At 48.9% G+C, this 19,718-nt stretch overlaps 1 protein-coding gene across 1 annotated transcript in view; it reads left to right on the top strand.

Annotated features, from left to right (window-relative positions):
- Positions 1–19,718, top strand: part of LOC144106693 (uncharacterized) — a 170,514-nt gene that overhangs the window by 93,132 nt on the left and 57,664 nt on the right. Inside the window, exons 4-6 of the mRNA XM_077639535.1 lie at positions 5,918–6,010; positions 8,003–8,123; positions 15,658–15,699. Coding sequence (XP_077495661.1) covers positions 5,918–6,010; positions 8,003–8,123; positions 15,658–15,699 — 256 coding nt within the window. The remainder of the gene's footprint in view (positions 1–5,917; positions 6,011–8,002; positions 8,124–15,657; positions 15,700–19,718) is intronic.

Below are 19,718 nucleotides of genomic sequence, written 5' to 3'. Positions count from 1 at the left end.
GGATGTATTTTGGAGCGATGTAGACAGTATCTTAACGTTTCTTAAGGAAGTGTGGTAACTTTGAGGTGGTCCCGTTGCGCTCGCCACCCGTTTTGTGAGAGAGCGTTGCCAGCTCTCAAGTCGGTAGCGAAGACTCCGAGTCAGGCTTCGGTGAGAATAGCAAAAGGGATTTTATACACTATGTACAGGTCATTATACAGGACAAGATCGGCTCGGGGCCCGAGAGCTAACGGCAAACGCGACTGTTCTCGCACGGCGACATCCGGCGAGGCTCCAACGCGTCAACATCTCTCTTCCCTCGTGAGCGGCACTCGGCTCACGGTGGGTCGGTCTCTCTGTTGATCGGGCTCGGTAGATCGGATGTGCTTTCCAGGCGGCAGCGTTGGGGCTTCTAAAGCCCCGAGAATCGGTTGTTACTCAAACGGTCCAATACGAAGCTAGCACTTGACGGCCGTCCGAGAGGTGCAACCAGCGACCGCGCTGGCCACCCGCTTCAAGTTTGCCGCGCGCGGTTACTTCCAGGGGGAAAGGGAAACAGGCGCCTGGCTGTCTAGCAATTTGATGCACGTTTGGACTTTTCGCTCGCTGATGCTTCTTCATAGGGCGCTGCTGCCTGGGGGCGCAGCACCTTAGCTTGTCAAGGGAGCGTTAGGGCGCTGTTGCCTTGCGGCGCAGCACCGGGCCTGTCCAAGAGCGTTCGCAGGAGAAATTTTGCATCTTGTAGATTTGGAATCCGGGCTGGTTTTCCGGGCACAACAGAAGCCAGTATTTTAAACAAACTATAGGTATCTCCTTTAACACAAGACATCCTAACTTTGTATTTGGCACATCCCAGCCTTAGTTGGTTTCGCGCCATTCAACTCCATACATCTAAATAACAAAACAAGAAACAAACCTGAAATAAGCTGTCGAAGTGAATTCTTGGAATAGCAGCCACAACTAAGGAAAAACCGTGTGCAGTACGGCGCACGGCGCCGCTACTGCGGCTTTCTCTGTATCATGTCGGTGAGGCCAGTGTGACGGTATGGCTGCTCGCGCCGGCAGGGGAGCCGTCTTGTTCGACAGATTTCGACTATGATTTTTGCTCTGGCGATATGAAATGTGGTGTGTTTAGTGTGCTGTGATTATAATGAAAGTGGCGCGGTCGTGTACTTGCGTAAAGCGCAGTTTATGACATGATGAGACCAGTTTTGATAGGTGACATATCAATCGCGCCGCGCGTATTCCTTGCGATGCTGGGGGCAACTTCGATGCTCTGAATGCATTAACAGCGCGATTTGCTGAAAAGCAAAGAAGCCTGTATGTAGTTACATAGTAGTTGTGCGCTGTTCGGACGCATGTTTGCAAGAGTGGTGCCGTAAGGTTGAACCTCATTCGAACCGTCGTGTGGTGTACCCCTGAGAACTGCTTTTCTCCCCATGGGCCCGTCGTCTTCGTGCCTGCCGGCGGTCGGCGGCATGACGCCCGCGGACAGTCCAGCTCGAGGATACACTAACCGAGCGGAAAACCTCCCCGACTCAGGTTTCTCTTTCCCCCTACCTACGGCGAACGCCTCCTCCTTCTCCGATCTCAAAGGCAAGTCTATCCCCCACCACACTGTAAGCAAACGACGGCAGAGGCCAGAGATTGGCGACAACTACAGACCTTTCCTAACCTACACATATACCATATCATCTTCCAGCGTATTCATGGCGGAGTCTGTCCCTCTAAAAAACCGCGAATAGCACTCGACGGCAAGCAGCTCTCAGGTCCGAAAGAAACCCTCAAAATCATGGAGGAGCCCGAGGTGGCTGACCCCGGGTTAGTTTTCCTGTTTACGGCGGTCGGAGCCCGTTGTGTTTGTGGGTGGTCGGGCATCCCGTGGTCGGGCATCCCGTCGGGCACCATTGAGCAATTTCGACCCTCTCTCTGTTCTGGCCAGACAGGCCAGCAGTGGAGTCGAGGCAAATGAAGGATCAGAGCCAAAACTCGCTGTCCCCATTCCCCTCCCAATTCCCATAACACCATCACAATTCCCAGTTCCCATAACCCGTCATCCAACCCCTTCCGCTACGCTCCAGGGGAGATCAGGGGAGCCTCACCGGGCCCGCTCCCCCGGCTGTGGGTCGCTATGCAGCTTTTGCCACCCCCCCTCATTTTTTTGCATTTTTCCCACCTAAGGGTGGCAAAAGTATATACCATTTCCTACGGGCCTTTTCATTTATTTTACGATTGGATTAAGCCTCTTATACGTCAGTGGTGCAGGCAGAGGCTTATTATATTTCATTGTTTTTAGGTTGCCCCAACCTAATATTTTTCCCTGGTGTGGCGTAATTCAAACAACATACAATGTAACATTGGCCTTCTCCGGTCCCAAGCCCCTCGAACTAGACAAACATCGATTCGAAGAACAGTGGCAGCCTGCCCACTAAGCTCTGATTTCGCGATCCAGCGTCACCTGATATCCCAAGCAAGAGCAACTGCGGTGGGCATTGGGGACCTGAAAGAAAGACTCCACCCAAAATATGTATTTTTTCCTCTTTAACCCACCTTTTCGTGAATAAATATTTTCTACTGCTACATGAAACCCGCTCTCGTGGGACCCCGTCGTTTCCCGTGCAGCTTCAGATCCGCCGAGCCGTTTTCGCGGGCGACCGTCGTTGGCCATACTTCCCCGCGACCCTACTCGCAGCGGCTCCTTCGGCGGCCCACTTCCCTGCCACCGCGCTGCTGCCCAGCTGTGCGTCGGCTACGATTGGAGCCTTGCGTTCAGCTTCCTTCCCATGTCTCTGTGCCCGCTACGCTGTAACATGCATCACTCGTCCTGCCCTGCTAGTCGGTCCTGCGGAGGACCGTCGGGGGTGTACAGCCCAGCTTCATTTAACGCGCACCACGGGGCGCTCGTTTTACGCATTACCGGACTCCCTCAAACAGCTTCTCAGACTGTAGTGAGGAGCAGAACCTCAAAACAGGACGGGACTGAAACAGGCAACAACACAGGGCGGTCTTGGTTGTAGGCCAGTCTCGGCTTCAGTCCCGTTTTTACGGTCTTGCTCCACACCAACTGGCCTACTACCAAGACCCTCTAAGTTACATTTATCAGACTACTCGGATGGTGGTTCCGCGCGCCGGGGCCGGGCTGTGCGGCGGCGGCAGTCGGTGCGTCTGGTGTTTGGTGCGTTCAGGCATAGCCGCAGTGATGATATTTTGCTCCGGGGTGGGAACTGAGTGCTGGTGCGTTGCCGGTTAAGATATGGATGGAGGAGAAGGGATTGCTTTCACCATGGGGTGCTGACTGCTTGTTATGTCACAAACCAGAGTCAATAGAACATGCCATTATTGATTGCTGGGATGCACTGCTCTGTTGGGACGTGCTCCAGCGTACAATAAAGAAAGACTTACCCTTCACGCCGTATGGGATACGATTCCTGGACGTTGAGCCGGATATTTAAAAATACGATGTAATTTTACTTTTTGGCCTGCACAGCATTTGGCGAAGCAGGATGGCTGTACGACACCACGATGAAGACGCGTGGCCTGTCCAAGATTACTTCAAAGAAAACATATTTAAGCTGCGTGAAGTGTACAAGGAGGTATGTTTTGGAGATGAAGTTATCGAGTTGATGTGAGAGGTGTGTTCTTTGAAGCAGTTTTGATTTTATCACGTGAGTGAAACGCATATCCGCTCTTGATGCTTGATAATGTAGCGCAGAACATGTTTGCGATCTGTTGTAAACTGTCGAAAGAGGCAATAAAGACAAATAAAAGCCGTCGTGGTGGAGTTGTAGTGTCTACGCCTCAAACGCTGAATGCCCTGGTTCGATTCCGAACCTCGGCATAGGTTTTTTTTTTTTTATTCAGTCAGTGTGCGGGGGGTTTCAGTGGCTCCCATAGCTCCCGCCACCGAATAGGTTGGTTAGCGGTTAAGCGCAGGCTCTGTTAAGGCGCGTTTATACCCCGGCGTAACGCGCGCGCGCCCTGCGCGGCGACGTCACGTCGCCCAAAGCTGCGCTTGACCGTCGACGCGTTCGGCGGCTTCGGCGCATTCTGACCGCACAGGCGAAGACTTGGACCACGTGTCATTTTGCGACGAGTGCGCCAGTCGCGCCGGCCCGGCCATACCGGTTCGGCTCCGCGGCGAGACGCGCGTTGTGACCTCATGTGCCTCCTCGGAGTACCGCCACGGCGAAATAACAAGTTCGCGGCCAGTAAAGCTTTCGCTGTAGGAGAGATTTCGAACCTGCAGAGACCATGACTCAGTTCTCCTCCAACTCGTTTTTTTGCGGCTCCATTCAATAGCTTCGGCAGTTGGGCGGAGCTGTTCTTTTTGAGCTCCCGGCTGACTTAATCCAATCACAGTACACATCTGAAGGTACATGCAAGTGGGCGAGAAAACCAGATCCAGTGGACCCCGTACCTACGGAAACGCGCGAAACCCGTTGAAGCGTCGTGCATCGGTTTTACTTTCAAGCCGCCAACATTAAACGCGAGCGCCCTTGAGCACCCATTCGTTTTTGGTGGCAAAACAAAAAAAAATAACCGGTTCCTTGCAACCGTGAGAAACCTCCTCGACGCCGCCTGCTGCGCCGTGGAATAGCGCTTTTTAAGGATTCACAATACATTGGCCCCAAAGCCTCGACCGGCCTCCGATGGGCGCAACGTGCCGACCTTGTCCTCGCCTCTCGCGACTCCCCGCACTGGGGTTAAGATATTTAATTAACAACGGCTGCTCACTGAGGAAAGGAGAAACGACCCGCAGGCGCCTAACCTAACCATGCTCCCTCAAAAGCATCGCACGCTCTGTGGGGCTGAGGTCGCTGAAATGCAGGCCGGAGTTCTTGCGAGAACTACGTCGTCGTGTTCGGGAACGGGATCCGTCGACGCCGGTGCAAACGTAAACGAAGCGACGGCAGCGATCCCCGATAGATGCCTTCAACATGCGGCGGCGGTAGCTTTCATTTTGGCAGCTGCTAGACCGGACCGCTAGCATTCAGGAATCACGGAGTCTGCGTTTACGTCACGTTTCACGTCACTCCGTCCTCTGACGTCATAAGAGGACGCCGTGACGTCATAAGAGTGCGCCGAGTTTGAATCGGAGGACGGGAAAAACTTTTTCAACTTCGAATCCAAATTTATTTGAAATGAATGCATCTTTCGCTCCCGACAAGCGGCAACAAAGCAATAAAATGCGGAACTATCAGATTTTGGAAGCAAAAAAAATTGATAAAGTTCTCCTCACTGTCCCTTTAAATGTTACAACAAACGGGAGCTCGATAAATGCGAACAATGGTGCTCTACATTTGCGTGCGGTTTTCAAGACGCTGTTTCGACTGTTCGATATAAGTAATAATTCGATATATTCAAACTTGACACATTCGGAACAGCCCGTACTTGTCAGTCAGCGAGGCAAAAAGTTGCTTTACTTAAAATGATGTAAGATGCAGATGTATGACATCGCATTCTCACTTGTGGGGTTTTTTTTCGTACTGACCAAATTATTGATTCTCCTTGATAATAACAATGTGCGGAGCTGATCTCAAGAAACAGCTCACGTCATAGCTCATTATAGTATGTGACGGAGGGCGCACATGTGACTACCCAAAACTACAGAAAATTAATTAAAACAAGCTTACAAGACGCGGTTATGAGCTTGACAGCACAACCAATGCTGGCGCGCAGGCTTGATTCGTAAATTTCGGATATGCTAAACCACTATGCGGGCTGTAGCAGGCGCCGCCTTGTGTTTAAGTAAACCAAGTCAGGTTATTGTGAAGATACGGGCGCTGCTTGCGTTCGGAGTTCCAGGCCTCAATTCGAACTGCTCTTTAGTGCTCTTGCGTGTATGCGGTATGTGTGCACTTCTATGGACACAAACAAAGCAAAACAAAACAAAAAGAGGATGTATAAACAGCGGAACCTTAAGAAAGCTTCTTTGCAGGTAAATGGCTCGAAGCTGGACGAAACCCTTTTCGTTGATCGTAAGCAGAAGTCCTCGGTCATGATGCGGCTAAGCGAGAAAGGGGTCTCCCTGGTAAGTAGCCAAGCAGTGGGGTTTTTGCCCTGTGCTCGTAACACCCTCGAGTGCTATACCATTTGATTTTCTTTTGATACTGCCCCTAAAACCTACTGTACCCAGATACGATGACACCACGTTCTGTGTCCTCTTGCGCCTGCCAATGTACAAGAGACAAGGATGCAAATCTGAACGTGCGCTTTCACCACGGCCCAATTAAGTCACGCGTAGGAGGGGACCAGAAGCCGCCACAGTGAATCTGTTTATTTCCACATGCAGTATAATGAGTTCCAAGCTACTGTAGGCTTATATATTGTATGAAAGCAAACAAGCTATTAAAATTGGGCACTCTTATCATGAAGCAAAAAGTAAGATAGTGATACGGCCTTCTTGTTGCTTATGATACAGTTTTCACTCTAACGAGTTCCATTTGACATTTAGGTCACGGTTTGCTGGACGGCAGCTTCGTCTGGAAAAACTGACCTTTCACGTGTGCTCTCATCCTCTCCCTCACCTCTCACTCCTCTAGTTTCATGTTAAGCTTTACAGTCGTTACTCACCGCACTGCACGAATGCATCAGCACCGTGCTTTTACAGTGTGTGCATGTATATATTTCGTTTTGCTTGTTTGTGCGATCTTTCGTCTTCCTGAGAAATGGGCACAGCCTAAACGCGTGTCACGTACGCAGAGACACGGCTGTTTTTCGACCTCAATTCCATGCCACCCCGTTATGCAGAGTCAATTCGGAAAACTTTTCCAAAAATACATTGAATACGGAAAACAGCAGTCTTGATAAGCACGTAGGAGTGTATTGTAAGGCAATATTACAGCTCTACAGTTCAGTCGGGCGCGAAGTTTTGGGAGGGAGAACATTCAGCGTCAACCGCACTCGGGAAGTTCACACGATGATAACACCTCTTCCGGCGCAGCACTGCTCGCTGCTCTTGAACATTTGCGATACCTCCTCAATCCCAACAGGATTAGTGATAGAAACTACTTTTTTCAATCATTGAATGATCTGCTACTTTTAAGCGGTAAAAAATTATTTGTGAGGAGGGGCAGTAGTTGGCGAGGCTAGATTTCGTCCTCCCGTACATGTTACATTAGAGGAATACTTTAACAGCGCTAAGTGGTGAAATATGGATGGAGAGTAAAACACGCTTGCTAGTATTTGGGTACGAGGCGGTTCGGGAAATTTCAAGAAATCGCCAGCCATTTATAATTTTTTTCATACAGGGCACAGAAATCTCAGCTAGGCTCACCTTGAAATTGCAATCCACAGCAGCGTCATGTTGTCAGAATCTGTCCAAATCGCAACCCTACTACTGAGATTTCAAACGGTGTACAGAATACAGGCTCAGTCCTTCCAGAAGGGTAGAACCCAAGCAAGTTACTTCTGGAATGTCGAGTACGTGTGGCTCATTGTGCATCGGCAGTATTCCAGATCTCTTAAAGGTGGGAGAAACATTTGTACAAACGCACCCTTCTGAAAGTGAGAACTTCCATGGATGTTGCAAGGGCTGAACCACGTAGCTCAAAGGCAAATCCGGTGTGCCCTTTACAGTTAGGAAAGGCTTTATGCATGTCCAGAATACTTGGACAACAATTTTGAATATTGAAACATTGAAGCTACTGTTACGTAAACCTTGAAGATAATGGTCCATTTTCGTATGCGTAGCAAAATAATTCGTTTAAAGTTTTTTAAACGCTCGCATCAAGCAGTTCAGACTGATATGGAAAATAAATGGGGAACGTTTTTGACGATAGGAAAAAAACTTAATACCAAAAAATTCAAGCCTGCCGACGGGAGATATGCGGATATATTGATTGTTTAAGTGAAATCCTACGGTATATAAAAAAATGCGGTCATAAACTCTTTACCGTTGAATAATGATTTTAATCAGAATTGCTGGGTACGTTAGGCACACCGTCCCCAAAAGCCGTGCAGTCACTTGATTACTTTTAAGGAAAGCTGATAGCGAACACCATTTTTTTTTTCTTTTTTACAGACTGGAATTGTCAATGACGAGCTGCGAATCCAGCCTTCGGTTCCGCAGGGCCGAAGCTTGCTTCTAACTGGCGAACATTCGCTAGATAAAATTGACAAAGCTCAGGTTGAGGACCTGCCGGGTAAGTTAAGCATATGTCTTCTTGAATTTGAAGCCTGTAAAGCAGTCCCATGGCTCTGTTAACGACAGTTCGTTCCCCATTTTCTTAGAACGTTCATGATTACTGCCTTATTATACTTGCCTCGAGCAATGAACAGTTTCCTTTGAGTGAATAGAGCAAGATTAAAATAAGAAGTTTTCAAGGGTGACTCCTTCTTGATCGCCTAATGCTCTATAAGAACTCATCTTCGCACGCAGTGAAAACATATTGTCTTGGCAATTTGTCCTTTAGCGCGGGGAATGCGGAAAAAGTTTTCATTTCACAGCTACTAATAAAAATTAGATGTCGTTTAGCTGTGATTATACCTGGTCAGAAGCGAGAGATACCTCCGACTCTGCGTCCCTGGTTAGACGTACCGCCTGAAGTACTTTCTGCTGTTTTCTTCGCAGTAGCACTCTTCCGTCTTTTCTCGACGCGTGTCGCACGTTCTTCTTCTGTCTCTTCGGCACGGCGTTTCTTTCTAGCCTCATTGACACGTTGAAGCTTCGCTTTTCCGGCGCGCTATCACGGCAGGATGTTCCTCCTCCGTCGCAAAACCGGTTTCTACCCCCCCCCCCTCCCCGGCTCGCCGTGGTATATATACACAGCTCTCCACTGACGTCACAGACGGTGGCTCCGCCCCCGTTGTCAAGCAGAGTATCTATCTCAATGGTTGATGTGCTTGCTTATTCAAATTCCTTTTATATGACGTCACCGTCATACAGCATCCCAAGTTGTCCCAGCTCTTCAGCCTTTGACCTTGACCTTGACATTTGACAGATTTAGGGGGGTGGACCACCATCTTGGTTTGGCATATACACGACACCATGACCTACGTGACTTTGCTCCACGGTTTGACCTCTAAAGCATTTCAAGGTCATAAACGGAACTACGCTACGCTCTTGAAAACCTGCCGTAATGAAGCTTGCGCTTCAAAACTCTCGTACCGCTACTGCATGCACCACATGATTACACCGGATAGCTGACGCTCAACTGGCAGGTCGCGAAATTCAACATCCACATGTATAACCTCCTCTTTCTACTCCCTTAAGTTGCGACGCAAATGACGGGCGAAAATGATTACAGCACCCAGACAAAACCAGTGCAGCTGAGCCACTGGAATTTGTGCCACCTTGAAAGTACAACGAAGCGTCGATAATTCAATGATTGCACAAAGAGGGAAAAGAGAAGGAAAAAGCTGAGAGGTCATTTAGTAATATGTTTGGCTGGTTAGCCTGCACTAGGGGAGGGAACAAATGAGCCGGGAAAGGAGGGTGAGTAGAGCTCTTATAAAGCGCACACAGCAGTGTGTAAACGAAGTCTATACCAGGATTATCAGGCCCGTTGACTTCACGTCCCAAGGCTGCGAGCGTAAGCAGGTAACGAAGCCACGGAGCATGTACAGGGGTAGTCAAAAAATCCCCGGCCGCTCCAAACGGCCGCGGAGCGGCTCCTCTCCGCTATCGGGGCGCTATTATCGCACACTTGTCTCGCCGCGCTTGTGTTTCCAGGGTATGCGCAGAGAGGGGGTGATGCCCCCCTCTCTCGCTCTCCTCGATAACGAAGCAGTGAAAAAAATAGTGCGGCGTAGGCCTGCAGCGTTCGCTCTTGGCTCTCCGTATTCGGCTGTGGTGCAGCGCGTCGCGGTGCAGACGACCATTCGCATAAAGTGACGCACTATGCTGGCGGCCGTATTTAGTATGACTTCGTGTTCTTCTTCCTACGTTTCGGTTTTCTGGCGTAGGTGAAGGTAAATGCACTATATCGTACGCCAGGAAACCGAAACGTAGGAAGAAGCACACGAAGTCATACTAAATACGACCGCCAGCATAGTGCGTCACTTTATGCGAATGGTCGTCTGCACCGCGACGCGCTGCACCACAGCCGAATACGGAGGGCCAAGAGCGAACGCTGCAGGCGTACGCCGCACTATTTTTTTCACTGCTTCGTTATCGAGGAGAGCGAGAGAGAGGGGGCTTCACCCCCTCTCTGCGCATACCCTGGAAACAGAAGCGCGGCGAGACAAGCGTGCGATAACAGCGCCCCGATAGCGGAGAGGAGCCGAGCCGCTCCGCGGCCGTTCGGAGCGGCCTGGGATTTTTATGCGAAGCATATTAACGTAGGTTTCGGGCCTTCGCGCGACGCCCGGCGGTGGCCACCATTGACCCTGAAGTGGGGTCACGAGACCTGACGTCACGTGATGACGTCACATCGGCTGCAGATGGGGCCTCATATCGCGCCGTAGGTCGCCTCCCGGCGGTGGCCACCATTGACCCTGAAGTGAGATCAAATGATGTGACGTCACGTGATGACGTCACACCGGCTGCAGATGGGGCCTCATATCGCGCCGTCGGACGTCGCCCGGCGGATGCCTCCACGCTTCGGTTCGCGACGTCACGCGCGACGCGGCGGCGGCGCCACCATCGCTGCATCACGTGATATGTGACGTCACGCCAGGGATGAAGCGGCGCGCGCCCGCCGTCGCGTCAGTCTCTGTGCCCGCAACCGCGCCAGCGTCTTTGCGCCGGGCGTGTATGCGGTTAAGATGCCTCCAAACGCTAACGACGTTAAAATAGGAATGCAAAACGAAGGCTGCAGCGTGCTACGGAAACCGATGAAGAACGCCTAGCCAAGCGGCGCGCTCAATATGCGGCTCGACGACAACGCTTCGAGGGTGTTTCGCATCCACTGGGCTTAACCTTGATAAGCCTCCAATTTTTTTGACTACCCCTGTACCTTAGAAAAGGATTGCAATCAAACCACCTCAACTCCGGTGGCAGGGTCGGACATGTACCGTGCAAACAAGGGCTGATGCTGAAGGCGTTTGTGGGGGTATCATTAAGGCCTCAACTATTACATGCCCTGCTCTCTGCCAAGAGCCAGCCAAAGGTTAGCCAACATTTGTAAAAGGCCAGCCCCGCGCAGGTGTCAGAGAAAAGCTTTATCACGCGGAAGGGGTCTGGTGTCAGTAGCAGTTCCCGAAAAGCGCCGATAGTACGGAGGCAGGTAGTTTGCGTCAGCGAATCTGACTGCGCCAATAGTTCGAACTGGATGCTCAAGCGTCCTGATGACCGCAGTTATCGACAGCGGTGTTTCGACATTACGCGACGAGGCTTGATCTGACCGGATACGACTACCCTTCATCTAACCGAAGGCAGTTTCTTCATACCTGAAGGAAAGTGATTCTCAAATATGACGGCGGGGCCTTCCGAGCCGTAAATAATCAATCGCTCTTCGGGAAAGCATCAGTGCGCCTGCTGGTCCAGAGTGCAGCCGGGCGTTCTAGGTGAGGAACCGCATGATGCTTTGACATCCAGCCCTCCACCATTACGCATGGGAATGCCCCAGTCCTGCTTCTGTATCCTCCATACTCTACCTTCCTTATCTTAGTCGGAAGCCGCCCTGTCTAGCAAAGCCCCGGACGCCCAGCGTGACCTGATCGCCCGGGCCACCCAAGAAGCTACAGCAAACTTTTTGATTGTATGGTTTTAACGTCCCAAAGAGACTGAGGCTATGAGCGACGCTGTAGTGAAAAGCTGCGGATGATTTCGACCACCTCGGGTTTTTTGCGTGCGTTCACATCGAACAGTACCGGTGCCTCTAGCATTTCTCCTTCATTGAAAGGCGATCGCCGATGCCGGGAACGAACCCACGTCTTTCGAGTCAGTAGCCGAGGACCACAACCACTGAGCCACTGCGGTTTGTAAGGCAAATGGTGCCCTGGACTAAGGACTCCACCCTCTGGGGGACTCCCTCCGGCCCTTGGTCAAAAAAAGATTTTTCTTTCCCTCTAGACTAAACGGCCACTCAGGCCGTGCATCGGTACTGCGCTTCCGATGCGGACTGCTTAGCCGCTCTTCGCTGCGACCCTCGGTGCCTCACGTGCCTACGCCCGCATCCTGTTCGCGTTCATCTACCGCGCTATGGTCTTTGCCTTCAGTAGGCAAAAATGCGGGGAGACAGCACTCGTCCTCTGCAGCGCCCTCTTGGTACCTCCGAGAACAACTGCAACGAAAAGGGGCTCAAATTCAACGACGCACTCCTCCAAGAAGCTTTATAAATCTGTGTTAAGAGAATATTGTTGAATGAGAAGGACGGTGACGACAACACGAACAGTGGCGCGGCGCGGAGTGACCGCACTAGGGCAGCCAGCCGTTAATTCTTGGCATAGCGATCTGTAATGCAGTGTTCGGTTTCCGAGTTGCCGCCGATTATGAATATTTTCGCACTTCTGAACGTACTAATCATGAAAGGACCCCAAAAATGGTCTCTAGGTGTCTGTTATAAGTATTATTCTCAAACTGATGGATAATTCCAGATCTGCATACTGCATACAGAACTGCATACAGATCTGCAGATCTGTATACTAGAAAGGCCTTGCCAAAACAGCTGCCACTGTGGAGGGGGAGGAAGGATATTTTTGCAGCAGTATCCGCATTAGGGTAGTTCTCTGCAGTCAATGGCATGAACGTCGCTGCTTTCACCTAATGTGGCGTGACGCAGAATACATATTCTCTGATGTACTCCGTTCTAACAAGCCTCCGCGGTGGCTCAATGGTTTCGGCGTTCGGCTCCTGACCCGAAAGACGTGGGTACGATCCCGGCCGCGACAGCTGCATTTCGATGGAGGCGAAATTCTAGAGGCCCATGTGTTATGCGAAATCAGTGCACGTTAAAGAACCCCAGGTGGTCGAAATTTCCAGAGCCCTTCACTACGGTGTCTCTCATAGCCTGAGCCGCTTTGGGACGTTAAACCCCCACAAGCCATAAACTATTCAATCTAACGGTGAGCTTTCAATAAATGTTGTAGTTGCAGATGTCAGCATCACTGAACACTGTCCAGTCTGTTTTCACGCGACAGCGTTAAGGAGTCCGTGTCGCAGAAAAGCCGGGGTCGTCGGCGTCGGCCGTGAGCGAAAAATCCCTCCTCCTCCTCCTCCTCGCAATGTACGCCGCTGCCCCAACAGATAGCGCGCGACGGCAGCGCATGGAAAGGAAGAGGCGCCTGTCACATATTTCAGTGGAGATCCCGGACCGCGCTGCAAGGGAAGGAAAATGTAATGAAAATCGGTTTTATGGAAAGGAAGTGATGCCTGTCTGACATATCTCTGTGGACATCGGAGCCACACTGTAAGGAAAGGAAAATGAAATGAAAAATAATTTTTAGGAAAGGAAGAGGCGCGCCTGACAAATATCTCTCGTTGGGGCGCAGTGGGGCCGTGCGGGCAAGCAGGAATCACGCGGTGAACGGCGAACAACACAGCGCACATACAAAGCGCGTTCACCACGAAGCTCGCGGCTTGCTGCCCGTTCGGTCGGCGTGAAGCTATGCTGGCGTTTGTGGCATCGGATTTGTCGAGAACGATGTGCCGACGAACTACGACTGCAAACTGAGTCCCGCACGTTTTTTTTTTTTATTTTGGCCTGCACCTTAACAAGAACAAAGGAATTATAATAAGAAAACTGACACGCACGCTTGCAATGAGGAAATAGTACGGGCAGGTTTGCCAGCAATTCTTTCAAGTTCAGACGCTGAACTGGCGGTCGTGAAGTTCTCATACTTTACAATTGTTAAGATACAGCCTGTACAAAACATACGACTAAAAGGTATCATGCACCTGGCTGTGCCTGAGTTTCCCCATGCCTACTGGAATCTCTGAACAAAATCAAAACGAGAGCCATTTAATACGCGTCTTTTGCATCATTACAAGCTTTTAACTGAGCGATTAAACGAGGCTCTGAAAAAATGGTAAAAAATTTTTTTGAAAGCAAAGTTATCCCATGCAGTAATGATGCACCAAGAAAATGAAAGCCGATTTATGAATTCCTAAATACGAAAAGTAGTCAACAGATTATTGAGACTATCATGAAAGGTGATTCAGCTTTTCGAGACCCTCGCCAATATCCAATGTGCTTTGGGAATGTTCTTTTTCGTCCTGTGAAACACTTTAAGCGTGGAAGCTTCTGTTCTATCCCATCACCAAGTCTTCCTAAGAGCATGCGCACCTCAGGACCTTTGATATGTAATAAGCAATCGAAATAATACGACAGCTGGATTAGACAATATACATTCCTCCTACCTTCAAATTGTAGAGAATCTTAATTTCGAACCTATCACGTTATTATTCTAATTTTTGAGAAAGGTGTTTTTCTCGGTCAGTTAAAAGGGGCTAATATAGATCTGTTATTTAAGAAAGGAGGCCGGTCACAAGTCCAGAATTGCCGCTATATTTCTATCCTGTCCTTCTTAAGCACGGTTATAGAAAAAATACTTGAAATACAAATACACACCAATACGCCCTAGTTTAATATCTTATCTCCTTTACAATTTGGTTTTCGACGTGGGCATTGAACTGAAAGTGTCCTCTTATACCTTTCTGACTGACTTAGAGGGCAACATTATACTTGTACGAGAGCCGCAGCTGTCTTCATAGATTGCACCCAGTCCTTTGGTAATATAAATCAATGTATTCTTTTTTACTATAGTGGTCCGGCATTAAAAGCGATAAAAAACGATTTTTATGATTGGTATCAGAGTGTGTTTTACGAACCTATATTATTTTCTTAGATACTGATTAAATACAGGTGTCCTTCAAGGTTCAATTCTCGGGCTTCTCCTTTTTAACCTATATTAATGGCCCTCAATCTTGTTTCAACGCAACCCAGTGTCTCTTGCACGCCCAAGAGGCAACCATCATTGATTCTGACGACGTCTTCTAAATTAATAACAAATCTTGACACGATTTACAGTGCTGAGTGAAATGGAGCGGTGTTAAAAATATTAAAATTAATCCGTCCAACACCAATTTTGTTGTTTCACGCCCCTGAAATGCAAATTATTTTATTTCTCTCAATACATATCAATAATGTTGCCATACCGCATACACATTGTGCTCTATTCCTAGGCTCAAACTTAAGGTTTAATCATCATGCCTCTTGTGTAGTTAAAAAAAAGTTACTTTTGAAATTGAAGCACTTCTCAGAACAAGACCATTTTTCAATTTAAATACATTGCACCCCATCTACTACTGGTTGATTGAAAAATCCTTCCCTCTCATGACATTCAAAAGTCTCAAAGACAACAACCTAGTCAGAGCGAGAGCCACGGTGGTAAATAGTTACCCGCCGTTCGTTAGGATAAAACCACATCTGTACCACTGCAAGAAGGCGTGCCCTTCACGTTTCGAGGCTAACGAGGGCTGCTTGGCATAGCTACGATTGAGAACAACTGGCCCAGAGAGCATTAAGAGGAAAAACGTTTGTTGAAATGATTCTTGTAGTACGCCGGAAGGGCCCCAGTGGTCCAGGAGCCCGCTGGCCTCCGCTTCTTGCTTGGCGCGGTCGATCAGCCTCAGCTGGTCGGTAGGTAGCTCATAAGCGTTACCACATCCCTGCCGGTTAACATGCTTTCGATTTTCAATGAACACTGCTCACTGTTACGTTGCTCATAATGAACTGTGGAAGACTACATCAGCCCGTAAATTCTTAATCATCCCATGTGCCGTTTTCTTTGTAGGTAATGTGACCCCGACACACCTACTAGAAACGACGTTGGTTGGTGAGTGCCACGAAAACGAACTTTTTCTTAGGATAGTAGAGCAGAGTAGCTTTGAATTCGAGTGCAGCTTGTTTAATTACACCTTTAGACCCAGTGGTCGTAGTTTATAAGGACTGATATCCATCATTATCATTTTCCTCTTCATCACTCACAGCGGCTACCTGTGAAAAGAGTGACAGCCTGTAGGCAGTGTTGTTCGCCGGCTCTGCTCTCAAAGGCGCAACTGATCAAATAAAAAGGGCCACATGAATGGGGCTGGAGAAGCCGCTTTGTAATAGACGGCCACTGACCCGCACTTTCTAATGCTGTCTTCTCGAGCTAAAGGAAAGCACAATACAGTTTGGTTTAGTTTAGTTTTGGTTTAATTTTGGTTCAGTTTTGGATTTTTGAGGCTTTGTTAACGCTTCTTCACCAGTAAAAAATAAAAAAATAAAACATTTATTTTAGCTGTTTATAAATGCTGCCGTCCGCTTTGTTATAGAAATAGCACGGGAAGGTGCAGAACATTTGATTACAAAAATATCAAGTAACATGGTTAGGTAGTTCTTTAAATTGATTAGTCGGCGATGAACGCACAGAGCCACCTAAGTTATTACATAATTCAGCAGTCTGCTGGAAAAAAGAATACTTAAAACAGTCAAAGGATGGAACAAAAGAAACTGTGTTAATGGGAAGAGTCGGACTGAGAGTTTTGAAGTACCTAGAGCTAAAAGCAGAATGTTCTTTACTGTCACTGGATTCAGAAGCTTGAGGATGGGAATGACGTCGAGACTCTTACGGAGTACATGACCGCTAGGTCATGTCGATGGCTGTTTAGAATAGCCTCAAAGATTCGTAAAAAAAAAAATATAGAAATCTGACACCTGTGCTTTATTTTTTTGCCTTTTTGAGCTAATAAAAACTCCGCGTTTCACGAAAGCAACCTCTGGGTCATTTTAGCTAACACAGAAATCAACCGATATAGGTTGTCTTAAAGGGACTATGCAACGAATAAAAATTCGCTTGTAAATGTTTTCTATGCTTAGAAATGATGCTAAGAAGCATTCACACCAAGTATGAGTCTTCGGAACTGAGCCGGCAATTTATTATGAATTCTTAAAAACAGTATTTTTTAAATTTCGCTGGCCGATTGGTGTGCTCGTAAAGACCAATTTTGAAACTAAAATCGTGAAAATAGACGTCACTATACCCTGGACGTCAGCAGGCCACCACACGCTGTCATTCGCGGGGGTCACGGCAGCCACGTCACGGGCACACTTCCGTCGGCCGTGAAAATCGTCTGCTCATGCCGCCGCGCAACCCTCTCGGGCTAGCGCGAGCGAGGGCATTGCCTTCGCGCATATGGTTTCAATTTTCGTCTGCCGCCTCCTTCTGTCGGGAGTTCCGGAGCCACTCGCAGTGACTCGCCGAGTCGCTACTGTCGTCGCTGGCGTTCAGCCGTTACGGCTTGAACGCATAGGGCTCGATGCCCATCGCGGCCGTAAGAGCGAGCAGTCGCGCCTCGAGGTCCGGGTCCATTACTGCTGATCACCGCAGACGAAAAGCAAAGAAACCCGACGAGCGCCGCAATCCACGAAGGCGAAGAGAGACCGGATAGATGCCGCCATGCCGCCGATTCTGCTGCTGGGGGGCTAGGAGCGACAACTGGAAGTTGCAAAAGGAACGTGAGCGGATGACGTATTCATGGGCGGGGCCCAGACCCAGAGCTGTTTTCTTTATCTTGGTCTGTTGCCCCGCGTGTACGAGCTGACGGGGGAGAGGAGGAGCGTAATTTTTAATCGTCTGTATCTTCGTTGTTATTGATGCTAGCTCAAAAATTCTTGCGTTGGGGTGACGAGTGATGAAATGCCTATCTCTCACCTGCTTTACGTAATATCAATTAATTTATTGTATAGTCGCTTTAAACTTCTCCTCAGTGTCTTGCTTTCTCAATCATCAGTCTACCATTCATTGGCACCACTTGTGACGTCAGGGCTGATAGCTAGCAAGCAGCGCCTTTTCACAGCTCCAGTGTCAATGGCAGGAACGTGCAATGGCACCGATGGAACAGAATGAGCCGAAAAAACAAGCGCTTAGAAAATAGAAACGTTGTAATGCACACGCTGGCTGGAAGAGCAGGAATGAGGATAATGACTAGCGGTACGAATCGAATCCTGTTGAAACTATGAGGCGTTATTTTTGAAATAAAAAAAGGCAGTCCCTAATATCGTTCAGCGTTGAAAGAAAAGAAGCGAAGGGAAAAAATTTATGGGCACAACTTTTGTTTTACAACTGAGCACATGAAACGCTTGCAAAAATCTGCTTTAGATTGGTTTTCGTATTTTGACAGTCTTATTAACTCAAAGTAATTGAGGACTATTGCCCAGGAGGGAAAAAAATTTGAATTCATTCGTATTTCATGACTTTTCGTCACTGCCATGATCCTTTCGACGCTTTTTCTCCGAAGCCACCGACTTCATGAACAAGTGCTGGCGGGAAGGGGAACTCCCTCAATCCTGGAAGCACGCGAAGGTTGTCTTCATTCCGAAATCCGTCAAGAAGCTAACATTACAGAATCTCAGAACCATCTCGCTTACATCTTGCATATTTAAGCTGATGGAGCATGTGTTCCTCAACCACCTCCAGGACCACATGGACGCAAACAGCCTCTTCTCAGACACCACGCTAGGCTTTAGACCTCATCTCTCGACCCAGGACACTATGCTTCGCATTTCGGAAGAAGTGCTAAGCCCAATCCATAAGAAGAGAACTAGGGCCATCCTGGCTCTTGATCTCACCAAGGGATTCGACAATGTCGACCACGAGGCAATACTAACCTCTCTCCGGACTCAATGTGGGTGAACAAGTCCATAGCTATATCAATGCCTTCCTGTCTGACAAGACGGCGCAGATACAAATAGGGTTTCTGCAATCTGACACGTTCCCCCTAGGCAGTATAGGAACCCCGAAAGGGTCAGTACTCTCTCCTTTCCTCTTTAACATCACCCTAATCCCGATAGCTAGAGCTCTCTTGGCCATCCCCAACCTCTCGCACTCTTTTTATACCGACCATGTAACTCTATGGGTCACGACGGGCAGGGATGGAGAAATGAAGGAGACGTTGCCGGCGGCGGCCGACACTGTCGTCCTCTATGCCGGCAGCGTTGGTCTTTCATGTTCCCTTCAGAAATCGGAGCTGTTGGTGACCAGGGGTCGCCTTTTGCCTAAAAGCACTCCCCCACCCTTTTTAGTGCATGTAGACAGGGTCCCGGTTCCCGAGGTAGCTACCCCCCGTTTTCTAGGCATGCAAATTCAAAACAACGGTAGGAATATCGTCACTCTAAACAAACTCATTGGCTACGTCAGCCAGACAAACAGATTAATCAGGCGTATTGCGAACAAGCACAAGAGTATGAAGGAGGCGGACCTCAAGGAGGTTGGTTCAGGTTCGTCCTGTGTCGTATTGTCTACTCTATACCTTACTTATATCTCCATCAATCAGAAAAGGACACAGTAGAGTGCCTCATCACAAAGACCTACAAATCTGCCATTCATCTCCCCAAGTGAACACCCACTGAGAGACTTCTGCAGCTAGGGATACACAATACGACTACGGAACTGGTGGAAGCCCATTGTGTGGCTCAGTACGAGCGTCTATCAAGAACCCCAGCGGGAATAAGTATACTGCGAGAATTGCAGATTGGATAAGAATCCAAACACAGTCCCGTTGGTTAGCTCCCCACCGATATACACAAAAGGCTGTATATTAATCCCATCCCAAAAAAATGCACCCTGAGCACCACGCCGCAAGTTGGGAAGTGCGGGCAAAAGCACTACACAAGAATTATTCTCAGCTCCAGGAGACAGTCTACGTCGAAGTCGCGGAGTATCCTGACCAGGAAGCGGCTTTCGCGATAGGGTAGTCGGCAACTCGGGCAACCCTCTTGCAGCGTCCACTGTTAAGGTGAAGCACGCGGAGGAAGCCGATGAGGCGGCTATCGCCCTGGAAATCGCCTAAACGGAACCTGAATATATTCTCA

This window comes from Amblyomma americanum, chromosome 1, assembly GCF_052857255.1.
Source record: "Amblyomma americanum isolate KBUSLIRL-KWMA chromosome 1, ASM5285725v1, whole genome shotgun sequence".
NCBI classification, from domain to species: Eukaryota; Metazoa; Arthropoda; class Arachnida; order Ixodida; family Ixodidae; genus Amblyomma; species Amblyomma americanum.
The sequence above is the reverse complement of the archived record's forward strand: the minus strand, read 5'-3'. Positions and strand labels throughout refer to the sequence as shown.